The 18,611-nt window shown below is 39.2% G+C and overlaps 1 protein-coding gene across 4 annotated transcripts in view; it reads right to left on the bottom strand.

The window, feature by feature from the left end:
• Nucleotides 1–18,496, bottom strand: part of CSNK1D (casein kinase 1 delta) — a 36,924-nt gene extending 18,428 nt beyond the window's left edge. For 3 of the 4 annotated variants that reach the window (XM_058165776.1, XM_058165775.1, XM_058165777.1), the window contains exons 1-7: nucleotides 18,191–18,495; nucleotides 10,371–10,481; nucleotides 9,386–9,534; nucleotides 8,696–8,924; nucleotides 7,707–7,877; nucleotides 5,090–5,238; nucleotides 302–473 (exon numbers count right to left, since the gene is read on the bottom strand). In XM_058165776.1, coding sequence (XP_058021759.1) covers nucleotides 302–473; nucleotides 5,090–5,238; nucleotides 7,707–7,877; nucleotides 8,696–8,924; nucleotides 9,386–9,534; nucleotides 10,371–10,481; nucleotides 18,191–18,266 — 1,057 coding nt within the window. In that variant the 5' untranslated portion in view covers nucleotides 18,267–18,495. Of the gene's footprint in view, nucleotides 1–301; nucleotides 474–5,089; nucleotides 5,239–7,706; nucleotides 7,878–8,695; nucleotides 8,925–9,385; nucleotides 9,535–10,370; nucleotides 10,482–18,190 lie in introns of all 4 variants that reach the window. The other variant, XR_009153080.1, reaches the window with a different exon arrangement.
• Nucleotides 18,497–18,611: the final 115 nt, after the last annotated feature.

The following is an 18,611-nucleotide window of genomic DNA, read 5'->3' as shown; positions in this document are numbered from 1 at the left end:
AGAAGACCTTGCTGCAAATCCCTGATCAGTCACTGGGTCAGTTTGCAACAATTCAGGGTCTCTCAGTCAAACTTATCTCATATAACTGCAGAGAAAACTATGGAAGGAGAAAAAGAAGAGAGATAGAATGATCCCTTTCTTGGAAGAAGTTAACAGAAAAGAAATTTAGACATTGCTTTTTCTTATAACTATCAGATTTCCCATTTCTTTTCTTCAAAACAGTTTTCTGAAAACACAATTTTTCATTTTTGAACAAAGAATTAGTACAAAGCAATTGTTATTTAAGGCTTCTTCAGCTTACCTGTATGTGAAGTTGGAGTAAGAGGAGTTGGTGGAGCTACATCTTGTGTCCCTCTTAGCCTCCCGGAGGCAGTGGAAGGTAATCCACGAACAGCTGGATTGCGTGTATGTCTCATTCTCTCTTCTCTCTCTCTTCTTTCACGCTCAGCATCTTCTACTGCTCGGCTTGCACCCTTCAAGAAAAAAACAATTACCATGACTACTAGTTGGAGATTATGCAGGGCAGCCATAGCAGTACTTATAAATGGGTTCTCCAAACTTGACAACTTTAAGTCTTGTGGACTTCAACTCCCAGAATTCCTCATGCTGATTGGGGAATTCTGGGAGTTGAAGTCCACAGGTCTTAAAGTTGCGAAGTTTGGAGATCCCTGTTTTAGAATACATTTCTGATTATATTGTTAAAAACAGCATACATTTGTTTAGATGAATAGTTTCAAGGTAAAGTCCATTTGGCTCAGGGGTGAAATGCTCCTGGTTCAGACCGGATCACGCGATCCGGTAGGGATGGGGGCGGGTAGTTCGGAGAACCGATAGCAAAAATTCCTGGCCCCCAGCCCATGCCCACCCAATCGCCCGGTCCCCATTTGCCTATTTGGCAGCTTGCTGCTTCTTTTGGGCTTGCTCGCTTTTCCTGCCTTGCTTCAGCAGCTGCAATCAACTGCATCAGCTAGCAACTCAATCTGTCTGCCTGCAATCCATCTCATCGGTGAGCAACTCAATCTGCCCGCCTTATCCCTTCAATTGGTAAGTAACAGGATGGGGGAGTTTAAAGAATAGTTAATTGGGGCTTTTTTTAGGAGTTTTATTTTTTTTTAGACATAGCAATTTAAAGTTAAGGAAGTTTTAAATTTAGTTGCTTTTATCTAAAAATTAAAATAAAATAATTAAATATTTGTGCAGCTTTCTGAGATTTGGGGTGTTTCTATAGTGTTTCACTCTAACTACACGAACGCACAAAATCTCATAAAGCTGTATGTGGCATTTTGTGTGTGTGAGTCAGTTGTGTTGTATTGTGTGTGTGTAAAGTGTGAAAATTGTTTTTGAGCTTTTTGTGCCTGTGTGAGATTCCTGCTTGCTGCAGGGGCCATTTTGGGTGAAGTGCAGCTGCTTTTACATTGTGTGTGAGTCAGTTGTGTTGTGTTGTGTGTGTGTAAAGTGTGAAAGTTGGTTTTTGATACCTCTTATTGTTTTGTGTACTTTGTTATTTTTATTATTTATTGTTATTGGCCACGCCCACTCGGTCACCTGACCACCAAGCCACACCCACCAATTAAGTCACGGTAGGGAAAATTTTTAGATTTCACCCCTGATTTGGCTGTTCTTATTTACACTACTCAACAAGTCATAGATAATATTTTGCCAGAACTGGCTCAAATCAAATGCTGACTTATGGTAATAGCTGGCCTTGGGCAAGTTATTTTGTTAGCTTTTTTTCTTTAGTTCTGCAATACAGCACGAACTAGTGAGCCAGTTTGGCCTAGTGGTTAAAGCACTAGCTAGAAGACAGAACACTGAATTCTAGTGCTGCCTTTGGCATGAAAGTTGGCTAGATGATGTCGGGCTAATTATTCTCTCTCAGCCCAAGCTATTTCACAGGGTTATTGTTATGGAGAAAATAGGAAGAGGAAGGAGTATTGGTTCTCTACCTTGTGCTGTATATGGAAAAAAACAGTGGGATAAAAATCTAAAAACAAACTTAATTGGGATGGCAATCTTTAATAATTAATAAATGAAAGACATTATCAGTCATCCCAAAACTTCAAAGAACTGGCACTTTCAATTTCTCTCTTAGCTGAGTTTCTGAATGATTCTTTCAGGAGCTAAAGGCACAGAAATCTGATATTTTGGAGGGAACCTGAATTGATCTGATATAGGCTATCATTCCACTGCTGGAACTTCTGATCAATGATAGTACGTCAACTTTTCAAACAAATATTCAACATACAAGTGAAACATCACTTTCAGGCTAAAAAGAAAATAGGACATGTCCCGAAAATCAAGCCTGATTTTTGAGTGGGCCTAAATATAGGCCCTTCCCCGAAAATAAGTTCCCCCCTCTCAGACACACAGGTCCCTCACTCCCCAACCCTCCCAAGGCAGCCACATCCTTTCAAACTCCTGCACCCCCCGCCCCTTTCGCCGCCTGCGGCACCGAACGTAGACCTCGAGCGCCTGCTCCTGCACCATGGTGGTGGCCTGCCTGCTCTCGCCCCTGTCCCCAGGTGCCGCATCCACATAGCCTGCGCTACTGAGCACCCACCACAGCAGCCCCAGTGCAAGCATCGCCGCTCCGGGGCTTCCTTCGCAGGACAGCTGGTGGCCAAGCTCATTAGCGGGTGACGAGCATTGGCTATGGCTGGGCCAGCCGAGCTGTGTCTGTCTGCACTGCCCTTGGTACGGCTGCCCGACGTTTTGCTCCCAGGTGCCTGGAAAGAGTAAACTTGACCTGCGGGCTCGCCGGTGGGTGTTCTGGTCAGTCAGTACTTGGGCAATCGGCGCCAAGAGGAAGAGGAGGCCTCAGGCCATCATCACCATAGAGTGGGAAGCACACTCCCAGAGCGGCCGCTGCCCTGGCTGGGGTTTGGAAGCCACAGAGGCAGAGTTTGGGGGAGAGAAAGAAAGACTTCTGCTGCTTCTGCTTTTGGCTGCATGGAAGGAAAGCAGCAGAAGCAGCAGAAGTCTTTCTTTCTCTCCCACTGAAGCCTGCAGGGAGAACTGGCCCAGGCTGTGGCTTCCGCGTGGGTGCTGTGAGCTCAAGGACCTGGTGCTCACTGGCTTTGCCGACATCGACGTGAGGTGCGTGCACTTGGGTGGGGACAGGCACTTGCGCAGCTTGGTGCCTTCAGGCCACTTGCGTTCTACACATACACCCTGCGAGAGGGGAGGGCAGTGCACAAAGGGAGCCTCTATCTGCCGGACTCCCAGCTGTGAGTGCACAGGCCGCCTGGGCGTCCTGCACCCCAGAAATAATAAGACCCCCCCGATAATAAGGCCAAGCCCTTATTTCAGGGGAAACATGGTAGCCAATAGAAAATACAGCAGCAACAATTTTACTTCTTAATTCCTTGTTTTGTAAAAAGCAAGCAATCATAGAAAGATATATCAATTAATCTGCTTCACAGCGCATTAAATTGGAAGCAGTTAATAACATTACAAAAGATTGCTTAAAAGAAACCAGAAAATGGAGCATAAATAGTACTGAATATTACAGAAGCAACAAAAAATATTACAAGTCAAAGTTGCATCTTTCACAAAGTTTAACCTTATCTGTTTAATCAATATTATCAGATATTAATGCACATAAATATAAATGACCATATACAGTATATATTGGTTACTGCTGTCTCTTTCTCTACAGCAGTATAATGGACGGTGGGTGAAGAGTGAGTTTTGCACTTTAAAATCTATTTAGGCAGAATGAAAGCAGAAAGGCCCTAACTTGGTTATTTGGAAGAAGGAAGGATGGTGGAGAGGGGCATCCTGATTGAGATCTAATGCAAATTTCCACTTTGAATTAAGTTTTCATCTTGAGCAAAAGATCTACAAGTTAAGTGATGATCCATATTAGTGTAACTATAGGAATATAGAGGACTTGACCACAGAAGATTTGACTATTTGTTATTTCCTAATAGGACAGAGTACTAGTGGCAGGCTCTAGGGAACTCCGATGGATTCAAAAGGGGCAAGAAAAGTCCCAGACAAATTCTGAGGCACTGTACAAATTCTAGAAAAAGATGGAGATAAAGAAACTCTGGTAGTCTTGTCATCTGCCCCATGTCGTTTCCAGCATATGGCTTCACAAATGGGACAAATGATTACGAGCCTTCATATATAGTAAAAAACCTATTACATGATCTTTCCCAAAGTACAAAAGGCAAAGGCTCTGTCTATCTGAAAAATAATGTTCACTGCTATAAATTTGGTATTTGTGGAATGGGAACTTTGAGGTCAAAAGTATGTATTTTGGAGGAGGAGAAAGACTGTAAACAAGGAAGGCTTCATGCGCTAAAAGCACAAAAGATTTGAAACTGGAAGATTTCCAGAAGAATTGAACATGATACTGCTATTATTGATGTAACTGAAAACAAACTGAGTGGAATAAGGAGCCAGGTCTTAGTTATAAAGGCTATACAGGTAGTCTTCAACCTATTACCAAAATCGAGCCCAAAATTTCCGTTGCTAAGCAAGGCATTTGTTAAATGAATTTTGTCCCATTTTATGACCTTCTTGCCACAACTGTTAAGCAAATCACTGCAGCAGTTAAGTGAATCATGTGGCTGTTAAGCGAATCTGGCTTCCCCCATTGATTTTGCTTGTCAGAAATGAGTTAGGAAGGTTTTAAATGGTGATCACATGACCCTGGGACAGTGCAACTGTCATAAATACATGCCAATTGCCAAGTGCCCAAATTCTGATCACTATACCATGGGGGTACTGTAACAATCCTAAATGCAAGGACCAGTCATAAATTACCATTTTTAGTGCCATTGTAACTTTGTATGGTCACTAAATAAATGGTTGAAGATTACCTCTACATTTAGCACGCGGTTCATGCAAACAACTGTAAGGTCTAAAACATTCCGAGCAGGTTCTGTGCAGGCCCAAAAGCTGTATGTGCAACACAGATATCACAATGCTGCTTTACATTTCATTAAATTCACCATCGAGTGAATTTCACCGTAAGAATTAATTTAGGCTTTGGAGTAACAGTCCTGTCGAATGTTACATTTAATCAAGAACAATCCAACTCCTTTTTAGGCATTCCCAAATTTGACAATTAAATACTCACAAATTTGAGCATGTTCCAATCAAATACATAGTCATAGGAGAAGCCTTGTCTATGGAAGAGATTTCTGAATAATTGTCTTAGATATGAATAATCCGGTTTGTCATCAAAACGCAGCGAGCGGCAGAAATTCAGATAGGTAGCAAACTCGGCTGTAATGAGAACATATGATGATGAGAAGTAATGATTTTCTTATATTAGCAGAAAATCAATGTAAACAAAAAGTCCATTGTAAATGTACCAACATACTGTTCTTCCATATTTGCCTTAGATTTTATGAAATTATTGGGGTGGCTGTTCCCTTGAACTAACTGACAGTTCTGCTCATCCTGTAATTGTGATGGAATGTGCACCTGGAGAAGCCATGGAGGGGGACTCTTGGCAGCCCAGAGCTTTCCCAGGGAGGAGCAGCACATTCCAGAGAGAAGCCCAAATTAAGAGACTGCACAGTCCCAGGCTGAATGAGTAAGTGGGGAAGAGGTTCAGGGTATTTACACCCCAGAATCCCCCGGGATATACAGTACTGTGCAAAAGTTATAGGCCACCACCTGTTTGTTGTTTGTTTAGCAAAGCGTTAATGACCATCCATAATTATTTTTCAGTCTGTTATGAGTTGGACAGAAGTATTCTACACAAAATCTAAACAAACACAGTTTTCAGAACAAAATGGCTTCTTCAGGCAAAAGTCAGTAGCCTGTCAGTCAGTCTAAGCACATCTTGAACTCTTTCGAGGAGGCTGTCCCCAAGTTTTCTGAGGTAAACTTCTGGTGTATTATACGAGTGTCTTTCAGCCTTTCCCAGAGTTCTTCAAATTTAGGTTGTCTTTTATTTCTTTCTCTGTCCAGGTGATCCCACACTGCCACTATAATATTCAGGTCTGGACTCTGGGGAGGACAGACTGTGACTCTCAGTATTTTACCAACTGTTTTTTTCACTAAATATGATTTCACTGCAACAGCATTGTATTTGGGATCATTATTATGCTGAAAAATATACCCGTTGCCAATCAGGCGCTTTTCAGAAGGAACCTGTCTGAACTTTTCAGCATTTCATGATCCCATCAATCTCTCCAACTCTTCTTCTCACATATTGTCGACAGTTTCAAACTTTGATTCACCAAAGATTTCAAACTTGGATTCACCATTCCATAATATCTTTTCCACTGATCTGAGATTCCAAGATCACTCTGAATTTTTGTGAGCTTTAGCATATCTGATCCTTTTCACCTGTTTCCCTTCTACAAAAGTGTTTTTTTGGCTACTACAAAGTCCATTCTTGATCAAGTTTTGCTGGATTGGAAAAGGGCCAACTTGACATCCCAATGAAGCTGCCAGATGCCGAGTCAGGTTCTTGCTGGACTTTTTTCAGTCTCTCAAAGAAGAAACTACAAGGAACTTGAATTTGAAAGTTTACTTAGCCTTACAGTCCTTTTTTTGTCCTTGACCTCTGCTGATTCCTCAAATTTCTTTACAACATCTTGAATATACAGTTTGTTTGTTGATTTCCCTTTGAGAATGGTTTTGGCTGAGGCAAAAGTATGATTTTATGTCTGTCAAATTCTGTGATCTTTGGCATTTTGACTGGAATGATGTGATTGAAAGTTGGGTCTTATTAGCTATTTTCCAATGAATTGCACTCATACAATATGTTTATGTACTGAACGCTTGAGCATGTTTATACAAACCTGGTGTAATAGACCTTTTGGGACAGCAGTCATTTTGGCATGAAATAGTAGGACACAAACACATGTTAACAATAAAAGTACTTAGGATTCCATTCCATTTAGGTTTACAGGACCCAAGTGCCTGCTGTTGCCCAAGTGTAAGGAGAAGTCACACTACATACTAGCGATTTCATCTATGGAAGCTGTTTTTTCTGTTTTTGAATACTGCATACAAATTTCCTGTATTTTTTGGTTGTATTCTAATAAGGACTGAGATATAATTATATATAGTCATTATACCAATAAAAACATTATACCAACAACAAACTTAATGGTGGCCTTAAGACTTTGCACGTACTGTATTTATTAGGGTAGTGGCTTATAGTTTTACTTGACAAGATTCTGTCCATTAGGTGTAAGCAAATGGAATGATTCGACCTGACTGGATTTCATTGTGTAATCTTTGGGATTGGGCCTGACAGTAATTGAGTGAAAAAGTATTATTTCTTTCTTTTGCAAAATGTACAAATGAGGAATCTACTCTATACAGTTTCAAATGCTAACATTTTAAGGATATCTATTCTTGAAGGAGAATTTTAAAAAATTAATAATGCAAGTGAATTAAGTGCTACTGATTTTCAAATTTAGCAATACAAAAATGCGATCAGTAAGAAAAATACTTGTTAATGAAGGGCTAGCTATACAGTGAGCTGTTTGTTATAAGGGACAAACATTGTATGCAACAGAAAATATATGAACGGATATTACTCTCTGAAATGACAAAGGAAATGAAGGGAGTTTACGTATATTCATTAAACTCAGAGATAATTTAGTTAGTTCCAGAATTATTCCTAAAATAGAAATACAGCAGAATATGCGACATTACATTAAAAGAAGCATTACTGTAAACTTAGCTTTAAACATAACAAAGAAATTTATTCTAGAGAGGGAACTTACACGGGTATCCTTTACACAAAACCTCAATGGGAGTGGACATTTTCTTTTCACTGATGCGTTCATATTTCTGTCTCTTTGTAGCTGCCTTCAATCCCTGCCAGGGGAGGGAGCCCAGGTTAAAATACATGAGTACATAACCCAAGGACTCCAAGTCATCTCTGCGAGATTGTTCTACAAGGAGTATAAGAGTGGAGCCATTAGGTTATATCATTTGGAGAAACAGTGCAAAGATATTTAAAGCAACAAGTTATATAGGCAAGATTTTAAAGTTACAACTTAACTACAAGAAAAATACAACTTTATAGTTAGTTTAAGCATGCCTGTAAATAATGTTGCCAAGATCAGAGAACTGGTGCATACAGAAGTAAAAGCAGGAAGCTAAAGATAACTCAGACAATTGAGCCAAATCATAAACTGCAAAGTTTATCATTTTTTTCAGCCCAAAATCAAATACCAAGGTATTCAACCACTCATCCAGGAAATGATAACTTCTGTAAGCTTCGTCTGCAAAGAAATGTCTTTACTGTTTCATGTTTCTATTCTCTATAGGAGCTTTCCTCATGTAGACAAATTTGCTCCCTGAAGTAAAAATGGCCTCTACTGTCATGGCATTCTGGAAGCAGATAAAAACTTGGCTATTCTGGAAGGCCTTTCATAATTGACGAACATGGAAACATAAGTGCTAAGCTCAAAATTTGCATTTTGTATTACTATTGTTAGATTGTACTCTTAAATTTTACACTGTTTAGAATCCACTTGGACCAAGGACAAGATAAATCCCATAAAAATCAATCAATCAATAATGCATCTAACTGACTCCATTAGAAAAACATCATGCTGTTTGCAATGCATTGTGCTTTAAATATTAAATATGTGCTCATAATATACAATATCTCCTATCATGTATCAGATGTTATATATTGATTTTTCTGGGACTCTTACTCTTTGACAATTTAGTTAACAGTTACAAAAATCTACTGCCAGCTCACCAATTCCAAGATGGGTATTAATGGAGGCATAGCGGGCAGTTCCCGTTAAGTTTTTATTTTCACGATAAGGAATATGCTGGTGAGTACGAGCATCGCGATATTTTTTGGCCAGCCCAAAATCAATGATGTAGACAAGGTTGCCTTTCTTGCCTAATCCCATCAGGAAATTATCCGGCTTTACATCTCGGTGGATGAAGTTCTTTGAATGAATATATTCTATTCGGCTTATCTAATTGTAGAAAAACATAATTTCAGAATTAGTAAACGTGAAACTCTATACATTTAGCTATTCCTTTGTTCTGAATAATACTAAAATTCTATTTTGTTATCATTTAAGTTTAAACATTAAATGAAGTGCACTATTTTATTTACTCAAATGATCTTCACATTCCAAGAACCACATTTTAGAAAATTGATGTTCTTTAAAAAGAAGATTGTGATCTCCCTGGATAGGATTTGTGTTTGAAAATCATTATTTAATTTATAAATTACTAACTACTAGCCTTAACCACAGCATGTTTGATCGCTGCTATACAAAAATGCTAGCTTTTGTGTGACGACATTCATAGAAAGAAAAGCTAATTTGTAGTATTTACACTTATTCAGAGAAAGTGCACATAAACATAAGTAGCGTGAAGCTTTTAGGAAGCTCTCATTTCTAATAGCCAAGAAATACAGTGATTCTAATACCATTTGGTCAGCAAGTAGAAGAACAGTCTTGAGGCTGAATTTCCTTGAGCAGAAGTTAAAGAGATCTTCAAGACTTGGTCCTAACAATTCCATCACCATTACATTGTAGTCACCTTCAGCACCACACCATTTGATTGTGGGAATGCCCACTAGAATGTGGAAAAATAGATTATTCATAGCACTTTATAGAAATCACAATATAGATCTGATAGCCAGTGAAAATTAATGTGATGCCTTCACATTTACTTTAATTTATAACATTATTTTTCTTTTCTGGAAATTACTAATACTGTACATTCACAAACACGATCCTTTCCTCAAAGCACATTGAAGTAGAAAGTCAAAAATTAAAAGAGGGCAAAAGCTTTATTATAGTTCTTTGCAGGCCAAATCATATAAAAAATTAATCTGTCAAACTGAAACGTAAGAAAAAAGAATGGTGGTTATTATTTATGCCAAAATATTTAAGTATTCAAAGGAATGTTTATGGCAGCATTTTATTTTGTCTTTTTGTATAGTGTTGTTCAAGATGTTATTTATCTGAATACAGAATATGCAAAAACTTGTAGCAGGCAACATACAGCCTCATGGATGCTTACTTTAACTGAACAGTTCAAGTGTGGAAAGAAATAGGCTCAGACTCTCCATTTCTCCTATCTTCAATGTGTTATGCAGATCCCCCCCACCCCCAGCTTTAAAAAATAAGTCAGTGACTACTAGCAAAACGCAAAACAAGCCAGTGTCATGATGACTTGTTTTTTTTCTTTGATTTTATACATAAGCTTAGACAATACAATTGCTTAATAACAACAATTTATGAAATGTGGAGAAAATACACAGGTAGAAAATACTCAGGTGGTAAGGTTAATGAAGACACTCATATAATAGCACTATTCATCTAAGCACCACCCTTTACCAATGTGAAAGATGCCAAGAGGTGAAATATTTGTGCCTGTATGATTTCTGAGGGGGAAAACATGCTTACCTCCACCTTGCATCATTTTGTAAATTTTGCTCTCTATGTGGAGTTGAGGATGTTTGGTTTTGACACATTCCAATTTGATGGCAACCTCTTCTCCAGCAGCTATGTCAGTACCTTAAAAAAACAACAACACATCAACGTTATAAATCAATGCTTTGACAAGCTTTGCTATTAGGCATCTGATCCATTATTTATTTAGTATAAAATCCAGCATCAGGCCACTGCCAATGCCCTATCCCCTGTAGGACTTGCAGAATTAATACTATGCGAATCCAACTATACCCTACTAAAATACTCATTGTCTTTATTTGGTTGTCTGTCTGTATCCCCAAGTTAGCCAAAATGGTGCATTACAGTACAAGCAATTTTTGAAAGCATCTAACCTCTGCTAACTTAAAATATGTAAAAAATCCTGGACCCATAATTCCTGTAGAATTGAAATTTCTAGGATGTTCACAAAGGTTTCATTCGCAAAGTTGTGGCTGCAGCAGTGTCTCTGAAGTTATGTGATCTGCCAACTTCCCACAAACAAACTCAACAGGGAGGCTGCTAAAAAATCAGAAGTCGCTCCCATTCTCACTGCATTTTCCCCCACCTGTGGTCATTCTGTTTATTTAGGTAAGTAAATACTGTCTTACCGTGGAAATTTATTTGCCACTACAATAATCTTTCTATTTAGGATATATATTCTTCTTAGATGACTACTGATCTGGGCAGTATTGGAAATACGTTCAGCCTAAAATTTATTATTTTGTCTGGTCATACCATATTGCACTACCTTTCTCTCAAAGGATGACCAAGTGGGTCAGTTTGCCTAGTACAGTATAAAAGCAAAAAACAAATGAATCTACAATAATAATGAATGTGCCATATGTGCAGACAGCTTCAACTGTTGTAATATTTCCTAGAGTGAATCAAATTTCAAATGAAATTGCACCTAAATTGTTGTTACGGCTTGTACAACTTTTGTTATACAATTCCATAGACGTTTCCCATGAAAATTCCTTTCAGTTAGTTGAAATATCAATCTAGCTGAATACCAATTAGTTTTCTCTCTGGTCTGATTCAATGAACAACTTTCAAGATGCTCTATGGGAGATATGCAAGACTTCCTTTAGTTTTACAAGTTTATTCTTATAATAACCAATAGAGAAACTCAGCTGAACATATTTCCTGTTTTGTAGATTTAATGCTGAAGAGCCAAAAGATAACTGCCCCAATAATAGCTGTTACTACGTTCTGCATGTTAATTTCATACTAGACCTCTGTTGATCAGAATATTCTAATGGTGTAATAAAAGTGGTTAAACTTCTGTCAAAGGAAAAGAAAATATTTTTGCAGTGTATTAAATATCTCAATTTCATTCTGTCTGTTATTGTGTAATATCCAAGTTTGCAGTAATAATTTCCATGTTTGCAATAATATTATCCATGTTTTGACATTTATGGTTTTAATTTTGATCTATTGCCTAAAATAAATGAACTACAGACCAAGTTTTACTTTCTGTTGTTGTGTATCTAATGTTATTTTTAAAACTAACTCAGTTGAAATTATAAAGAGGCTATCTTCTTCCATTAAAAAAATATAGATAACAAAAATTAATGTGACACCCAGAATAGACAAAACGGTAGATTAAAATCCTATTACCTAAAAGCTTGAAATGTGTGAAGAAAAAACTTTTAAAATGCATTACAAAAAGATAAAGACTGTATGGAACAAAGGCACTCAAAATGCCTCCAATTTCATTATGAGCTAAGTAACCAAGCCATCATGACTTTTTCACACTGAAATCAGTGGGCCTCAAGTTTAACTAAACTTTGTATGAATCCAACACATTTTGTGAATTCATACTAGCCAAATAAAATAATGTAGATTTTGTTCATGATTCCTAAGTGATCTCAATAAATTACAATATAGGTAGGCCTTGGATTACAGCCATTTGTTCAATAACCATTCAGTTATGACATCACTGAACAAGGGACTTTAAAAAATCTGTGAAGTTGCGGCTGTCACAGCATTCCCATGAGCACGATTCGAATGGTTGGCAACTAGCTGCCAATTATGATGGCCACAGTATCCTACAGTCACATGACTGCCCTTTGTGGTGAGCCTTCCCTCAAGGCTTCCTACAATCAAAATCAATGGGAAAGCTGGCAGGAGGAGGTTGCAAATTGTTCCCACTCCTGCCATTTTTTCATCTGCTACTCCATAGCACCAATCTGCAGCACCTGCCAATCCATGCTCTAAAGCATTCCCCGCCCCAGGGCATCTGAAATCCATTTTGTAGCCACCCATTCAGCCTCTGTAGCAGCTACCCAAGGCACTCCCCCCATGACATCTGTCTGCCTACTTGTAGTTCTTGCCTACCAGCCTGTTTGTCTGGGACAGTCCAAACTTCCACCATAACCTGAAGACTATTGTAATTCTAAAATTTTCTTCAGCTTCAAAAGAAGCTGACCACATTGTACAAAAAGTTGTTACAGACAAGTTGAAAGCCATCTTGGATACATAAAATTAGTTTCATGACTAGATCCTGACCAGAGTATTTATTTGTCTGAGACAATAATATAATTTGTTGTAAACCTAAAGTATCAGAAAAATATTGACAAGAAGTTCATAATATTCTTTAGGGCTAGCAAAATGTGTATATACAATGAGGCTTATTATAGATGGCCATAGAAACAAAGTATTGTTATGTTTCAATAAGCAGGATCATGGGAATTGACTCCCTCCCTCATTTCAGGAACCAATTTTATCACACATTACAAAGTAGGGGCCGGGATAGCTCAGGCAATAGAGAAGCCTGTTATTAGAACACAAAGCCTGCAATTACTGTAGGTTCGAGCCCGGCCCAAGGTTGACTCAGCCTTCCACCCTTTATAAGGTAGGTAAAATGAGGACCCAGATTGTTGGGGGGGCAATAAGTTGACTTTGTAAAAAATATACAACTAGAATGAGACTATTGCCTTATACATTGTAAGCCGCCCTGAGTCTTCGGAGAAGGGCGGGGTATAAATGTAAACAAAAAAAAAAAAGTCTTGAGTTCTCATTCAAAGTATGTCTCTGATAGTATCTGCCCATCTGATCCAATCTGCAGGGTGCTCTAGGCTTCTTCAATTAAACAATGCTATCTATCAGGAGTCCAGGTGTCCTTCTCGGTAGTAGTGTCTACCCTGTGGAATGAAGTCCCCCCCCCCTGGAATGGCTCCCACTTTATATTGTTTTGAAGGGTCCTGAAGATCGGACTCTTTGTCCAGGCCTTTGGCAAGGGTGAACAAAGGCCTTTTTCTTTGTTCCCATCTTAATTAAATAATTAAAATTTCCATTTTTGTTCTTTTTTTGTTTTGTTTTATGCTGCTTTCTAGTTTTAAATGTTTTTCTTTAACATTTTTAAAAGTGCCCAGAGTTGTTAGGACTCAGCTGGCAAATATATAAATGGCATCAAGGGCATAGACATGTAGCATTATTATTTCTTTGTAATCTGGTAGTAAGAAAAAGTAAAAACAAACAAGCTGAAGTCTAAATATACTGTCAAAATTATTACTTGATATGAAATTTAGATGAGTCTCATCTAAATCAGGGGTCAGGAATGCAAACTCAGGCTTGAGTGGAGAGTGTGAATCAGATCCCTACTAATATATACAGGCGGTCCTCCACTTATGACAACTGGGCCTGGAATCCGAGTCATTGCACAAATCTGTTAAGTGAGACACCACATGTATGCTTTGCTCAATAACTGCAATCTCAGCTCTCAAAGCTGCAGTCACTAAGTGTCCATACGGATCATTAAGTGGAATGCCAGAGAGCGGACTGCTTCTTGGGAAGCCTGGACCCTCTTCCCATCCCACTGGGGAGAATGATTATGAGAAGAGTATTTGTTAGTGCTATTGCCAGATTTGAAGTCTTTTCTTTCAGCACTGGAGGGTGTAGTTTGAGACCCAAGCATGACACAATGGACTGAGCTTCTGTCCTCACTGCCAATTTAGTAGTTTGAAAGCATGCAAATGTGAGTTGATAAATAGGAGCCACTTCGTTGAGACGATAACAACCCTCTGTGAACTCATGTTGGCCACGACGATGGAAATGTTTTTGGACAGCGCTGGCTGTTTCAACGGCCTTGAAACAGAGATGAGCACCACCCACTAGTCTTAGCAATGACTAGCGAATAAAATCCGCAGGAACTCCTTTCCCTTTTTACCTCCAGCACACCAAAGTCACTTGAGGCGTTGGAGGAATGGACCTCAAATCTGGCAAAAAAGGCTGGAAAACACCACCATTCTGGAAAGCTCAGAACGTTGGCATTGGCTAGCATTTTTAGCATTATCGTCTCTGTCCCTCCAGTGGAGTAAATGCTAGAAAACTCAAATGTTCTGCTGCCTCTCAGAGCACCAGTCTTTCCCAGATTTGAGACCCATTCTCCAGCACGCTGTTGTATACATTTTATGAATCTAATAAATGACATATGTGAATATTAAAAGAAGGTTCAAAAACTTCCTAAAATTGAACCATGAGACAAGTTATCCCCAATTACATCAGCCTGTCCCATTAGATTTGGCAGAGAAGGCATGCTGTGAATAATCTGCTAGGGACTTATTTTTCGTGGATCACAGGAGATAGGAATTTTGTACTGATATGTAACATATTTTCCGCCTGAAGTCAGGTTAGCTTTGGCCCTCTTAATATTACAGAAATCCCTCAAGACATGGTTATCTCACTAGGCTTCGGGTCCCAGAAATATAGTAACATTTTATGATGGCTCCAATATTCACTCTCTCCATGTCTGTGTTTATTTTAATATTTAATAATGATTGCTTTCTATTTTTATAATGGTAGTATTTAGATAGATAGATAGATAGATAGATAGATAGATAGATAGATAGATAGATAGATATAATTTGATTGTTGTACACTGCCCACTTCTTGTGATATGGGCAACTATATAAATCTGATAAACAAAATATAAATAAAATGGGAAATCTTACATTGATGGAATACCGTAACAATTTACTTTAAACTTCTAAATCATTTAAAAGAATTTTATTCATGTAGAATGTCCTATTTTGTGTGTGAGTTAGTCAGGTTTTTAAAAAAAAAAAAAAACTTCTGGCAAGTGCTTGGACAAATCCCTGCATTTTTCTTGAAAGGTTTTTTGAAAGTTTCCCATTGCCCCCTTTCTAGGGCTGAGAAAAAGTGACTGGCCTAAGATCACCCAACTGGCTTTGTGCCTGAGTAGAACTCATGGTCTCCCAGTTTCTAGCCTGATGCCTTCACCACTACATCAAGTTGGCTCTCAGAATGTACTACCGTCTTTTCTCGAAAATAAGACCCTGTCTTATATTTTTTGAATCCTGAAATAAGCACTTGGCCTTATTGCCATGCGCCCAAAAGCCCGATTGGGCTTATTATCAGGGGATGCCTTATTTTGGAGGAAACAGGGTATTAACTTTTGAGATATCATACAAAGTGGTACTCAAAGAACAAAGGAAATTCACTTTACAAAAAGAGTACTTCTCCTAATTTCACTGAAGTGACATACTTTCTAGCTCTAAAGTTTTGAAGTGGGGAAGGCAACAGTTCTATAGCACATTCAAACTGAACTAAAACAAGTACATAATTATATGAAAGTTCTGGCTCCAGGTACTTTAGTATGCAAACTATTCCTGTCTTGACAATTACCATACACCAATCTACACTGATATCAAACACTTTGCTATTAAGAGAAAGTCTCTTCAAATACTAAGATGTGCCAATCCGCCCTTTCCAATTTCAACTAAATATTTAAATCTTTTAAAAACATTTTAAAATATAACACATTACACTATTCTCTTTAGCTTCACAAATGTCAGCATTGAAAAACATTCTGATCATATGCAAAGCTGAAGTACAAAGTTATAAATGAAATACCAACAGCTACTTTAGTTTTCCTACACCTATTTCCTACATAAACTAAAAAAAACCTCTTTTCTTATATAGCATTCTCAAAAAAAAAAATGTAGTTGTCCCTCACATGAGGTAAACATCTGCTTGTTGTCTGATAGTTTAATGGGACAGGGTATTAGAAACAAGATACATATATGAAGTTTTAAAACTTGTACAACAACTTTAATTATAGGTGGAGCTGCAAGAGAATTATAGGTCTTCCTTGTGCTGGGTACAGAGTTTTCTAAATAGCTTCAGAAGTACTACCTTATAACACTGAAATAACTAAAGATTCTATGTCATGTGGAAAGGAAACCACATTAAGCTTTCTCGTGGACGTTATCTCTGCCAAATTAAAAAAATGGAAACATCTCAGAAAGCTGCATTTGCACATTATTCACCATTAATCTTCAGTACATAATGGTACAATAAGGCGTACTGTATATGCCTATTATTCAAATTGGCATTGATTTTCATGTCCTCCATCTCTAACAGCTAAAAAAAGAAAGCTGAATATCCATTATTTAATGCTATTCATTCATTTTAACAAACTATGGGTATCCACAAGGAGAGAAAACAAATATATGACATAATCATGCAAATACTATGACTTATTTGTGTCAGACATTCAGATAGATATAATCTCATCATTCGTATGATTATGTCATTGCGTGTATGTGTTGTCATCTCATTGTGGATGTCGCCAGATATAAAGCACTGGGCTATGTTGTAAAATATTAGGACCTTAAAGATGGATCCAAAAAGTATTTTAAGCGAAGCAGCTCAGATTTTGACACGTTTATACAGCACCAGTATGAGCAATCCCATGATTTCAATTCAAAGGTATATTGCAATGAATGTAGTCATGGTATGACTGAATTCTGAGCTGTTTACCACGATCAGTTTCAGTCAACAGTATTTCTGGCTTACCTTTGCAATAAAGCGTATCAATTTGAAAGGAGACACCCAGAAGAGCTTACAACATATAAAATGCAACCAAAAAAAAATAAATCCACATCATCCTTTCTGGATCTATTAAAAATTCATTACCCAAGATATAAGGTACCAGGCCTCAGGTTCACAATTACGTTTATTATTAAAAGCAAAGAGACTGGTAGCTGACAATAAGCAGCTAAATTTCTTCCAGCGTTTACTTTGATTGTAGGCTCCCCCTCCCCCAAAGAAGCTAGTTTGCAAAATACCCGAAACTTTCTGGAATTCTGAAGGCCTCCGAGCTAACAGAGGAGCAGCCTAACGTTTTGTCCACCCATGAACCGAGCTGGGCATTCTCCCAGTTCTCACCCCATGGCTGTCAGAAGCCCGGTAGTCTTCAATCCCCCCAAGCACTGTAACATTTTGGTTTCCATCTCCCCCACTTCGATCGCAATCAGGAAGAGGGAAATGGGGGAGAAAGCAGGGCAGAGTGCGACTTGCCCAAGGTCATAAAGGAAGTTACTGGACGCGACTTCCAACTCTGTTGTCGTTTCTCCTAGTACGAATGAAGATAAAGAATAATCCATAGACCGAAGAGGAAAGATCCGAATCACGTTCGGGCTTCGAGGAAAGGCCACCGAAATCGGTGATCCTTACTTTCCAGTAAAGAGGATTTCCGGGGGGGGAGGGGACGGGGACGGGACCCGGTTATGGGCTCCGGGGAAGGAAAAAAAAAAGCTCGCTTCTCGTTTTTTCATACTAGATGCGGCTCTTGGGCGTTCCTCTGTCGCCTTGCCGGGCAGAGTCAATCCAGTAGGGCAGCCCGGACGGAAGGCCCCAGCAAAACCCCACTCTTTCCCTCCACCGGAGCCGCTTCCCGATGCAGCCTCTCCCCCCCACCAACTCCCCCCCCGACACCCCGAGTTCCTGAAAAACCGTTGGGATTTTGACAGCACAAGCGCTTTTCTCACCGAGGTAAATGTCCCCGAATGAGCCGCTCCCGATCTTTCGGCCAAGCCGGTACCGGTTCCCGACTCTCAACTCCATCGAGGCGTCTCGATTGGACCCAACCCTGGTTGTAAGGACCCTGACTCAGAGCAGGGAAGCACCAGCGACCATCGCGGCCTTTCGTCCCGTCTCTCGACGCCCGAGGTGTTCGGGGGCGGCAGCGCAGCCCGGGTGGGAAGGATGGACGCCGATTTTTTTTTCCCCCGAGCCCCGGATACCCCCTCCCGCTTAGCGCAGGTAGGACCGAGCCGCCATATTATGTGACCTCACTTCCTTGGCAACAATGGGTGGAGCTTAAGACGGCGGAGCATCCTCTGATTGAAAAGCCGGTTGAGAACAGGAACGGGGCGGGATTGTAAGATTGTGAGGCTTAGCGACGCCGCG

The sequence above is a fragment of the Ahaetulla prasina genome, chromosome 2, assembly GCF_028640845.1.
Source record: "Ahaetulla prasina isolate Xishuangbanna chromosome 2, ASM2864084v1, whole genome shotgun sequence".
NCBI classification, from domain to species: domain Eukaryota; kingdom Metazoa; phylum Chordata; class Lepidosauria; order Squamata; family Colubridae; genus Ahaetulla; species Ahaetulla prasina.
The sequence above is the reverse complement of the archived record's forward strand: the minus strand, read 5'-3'. Positions and strand labels throughout refer to the sequence as shown.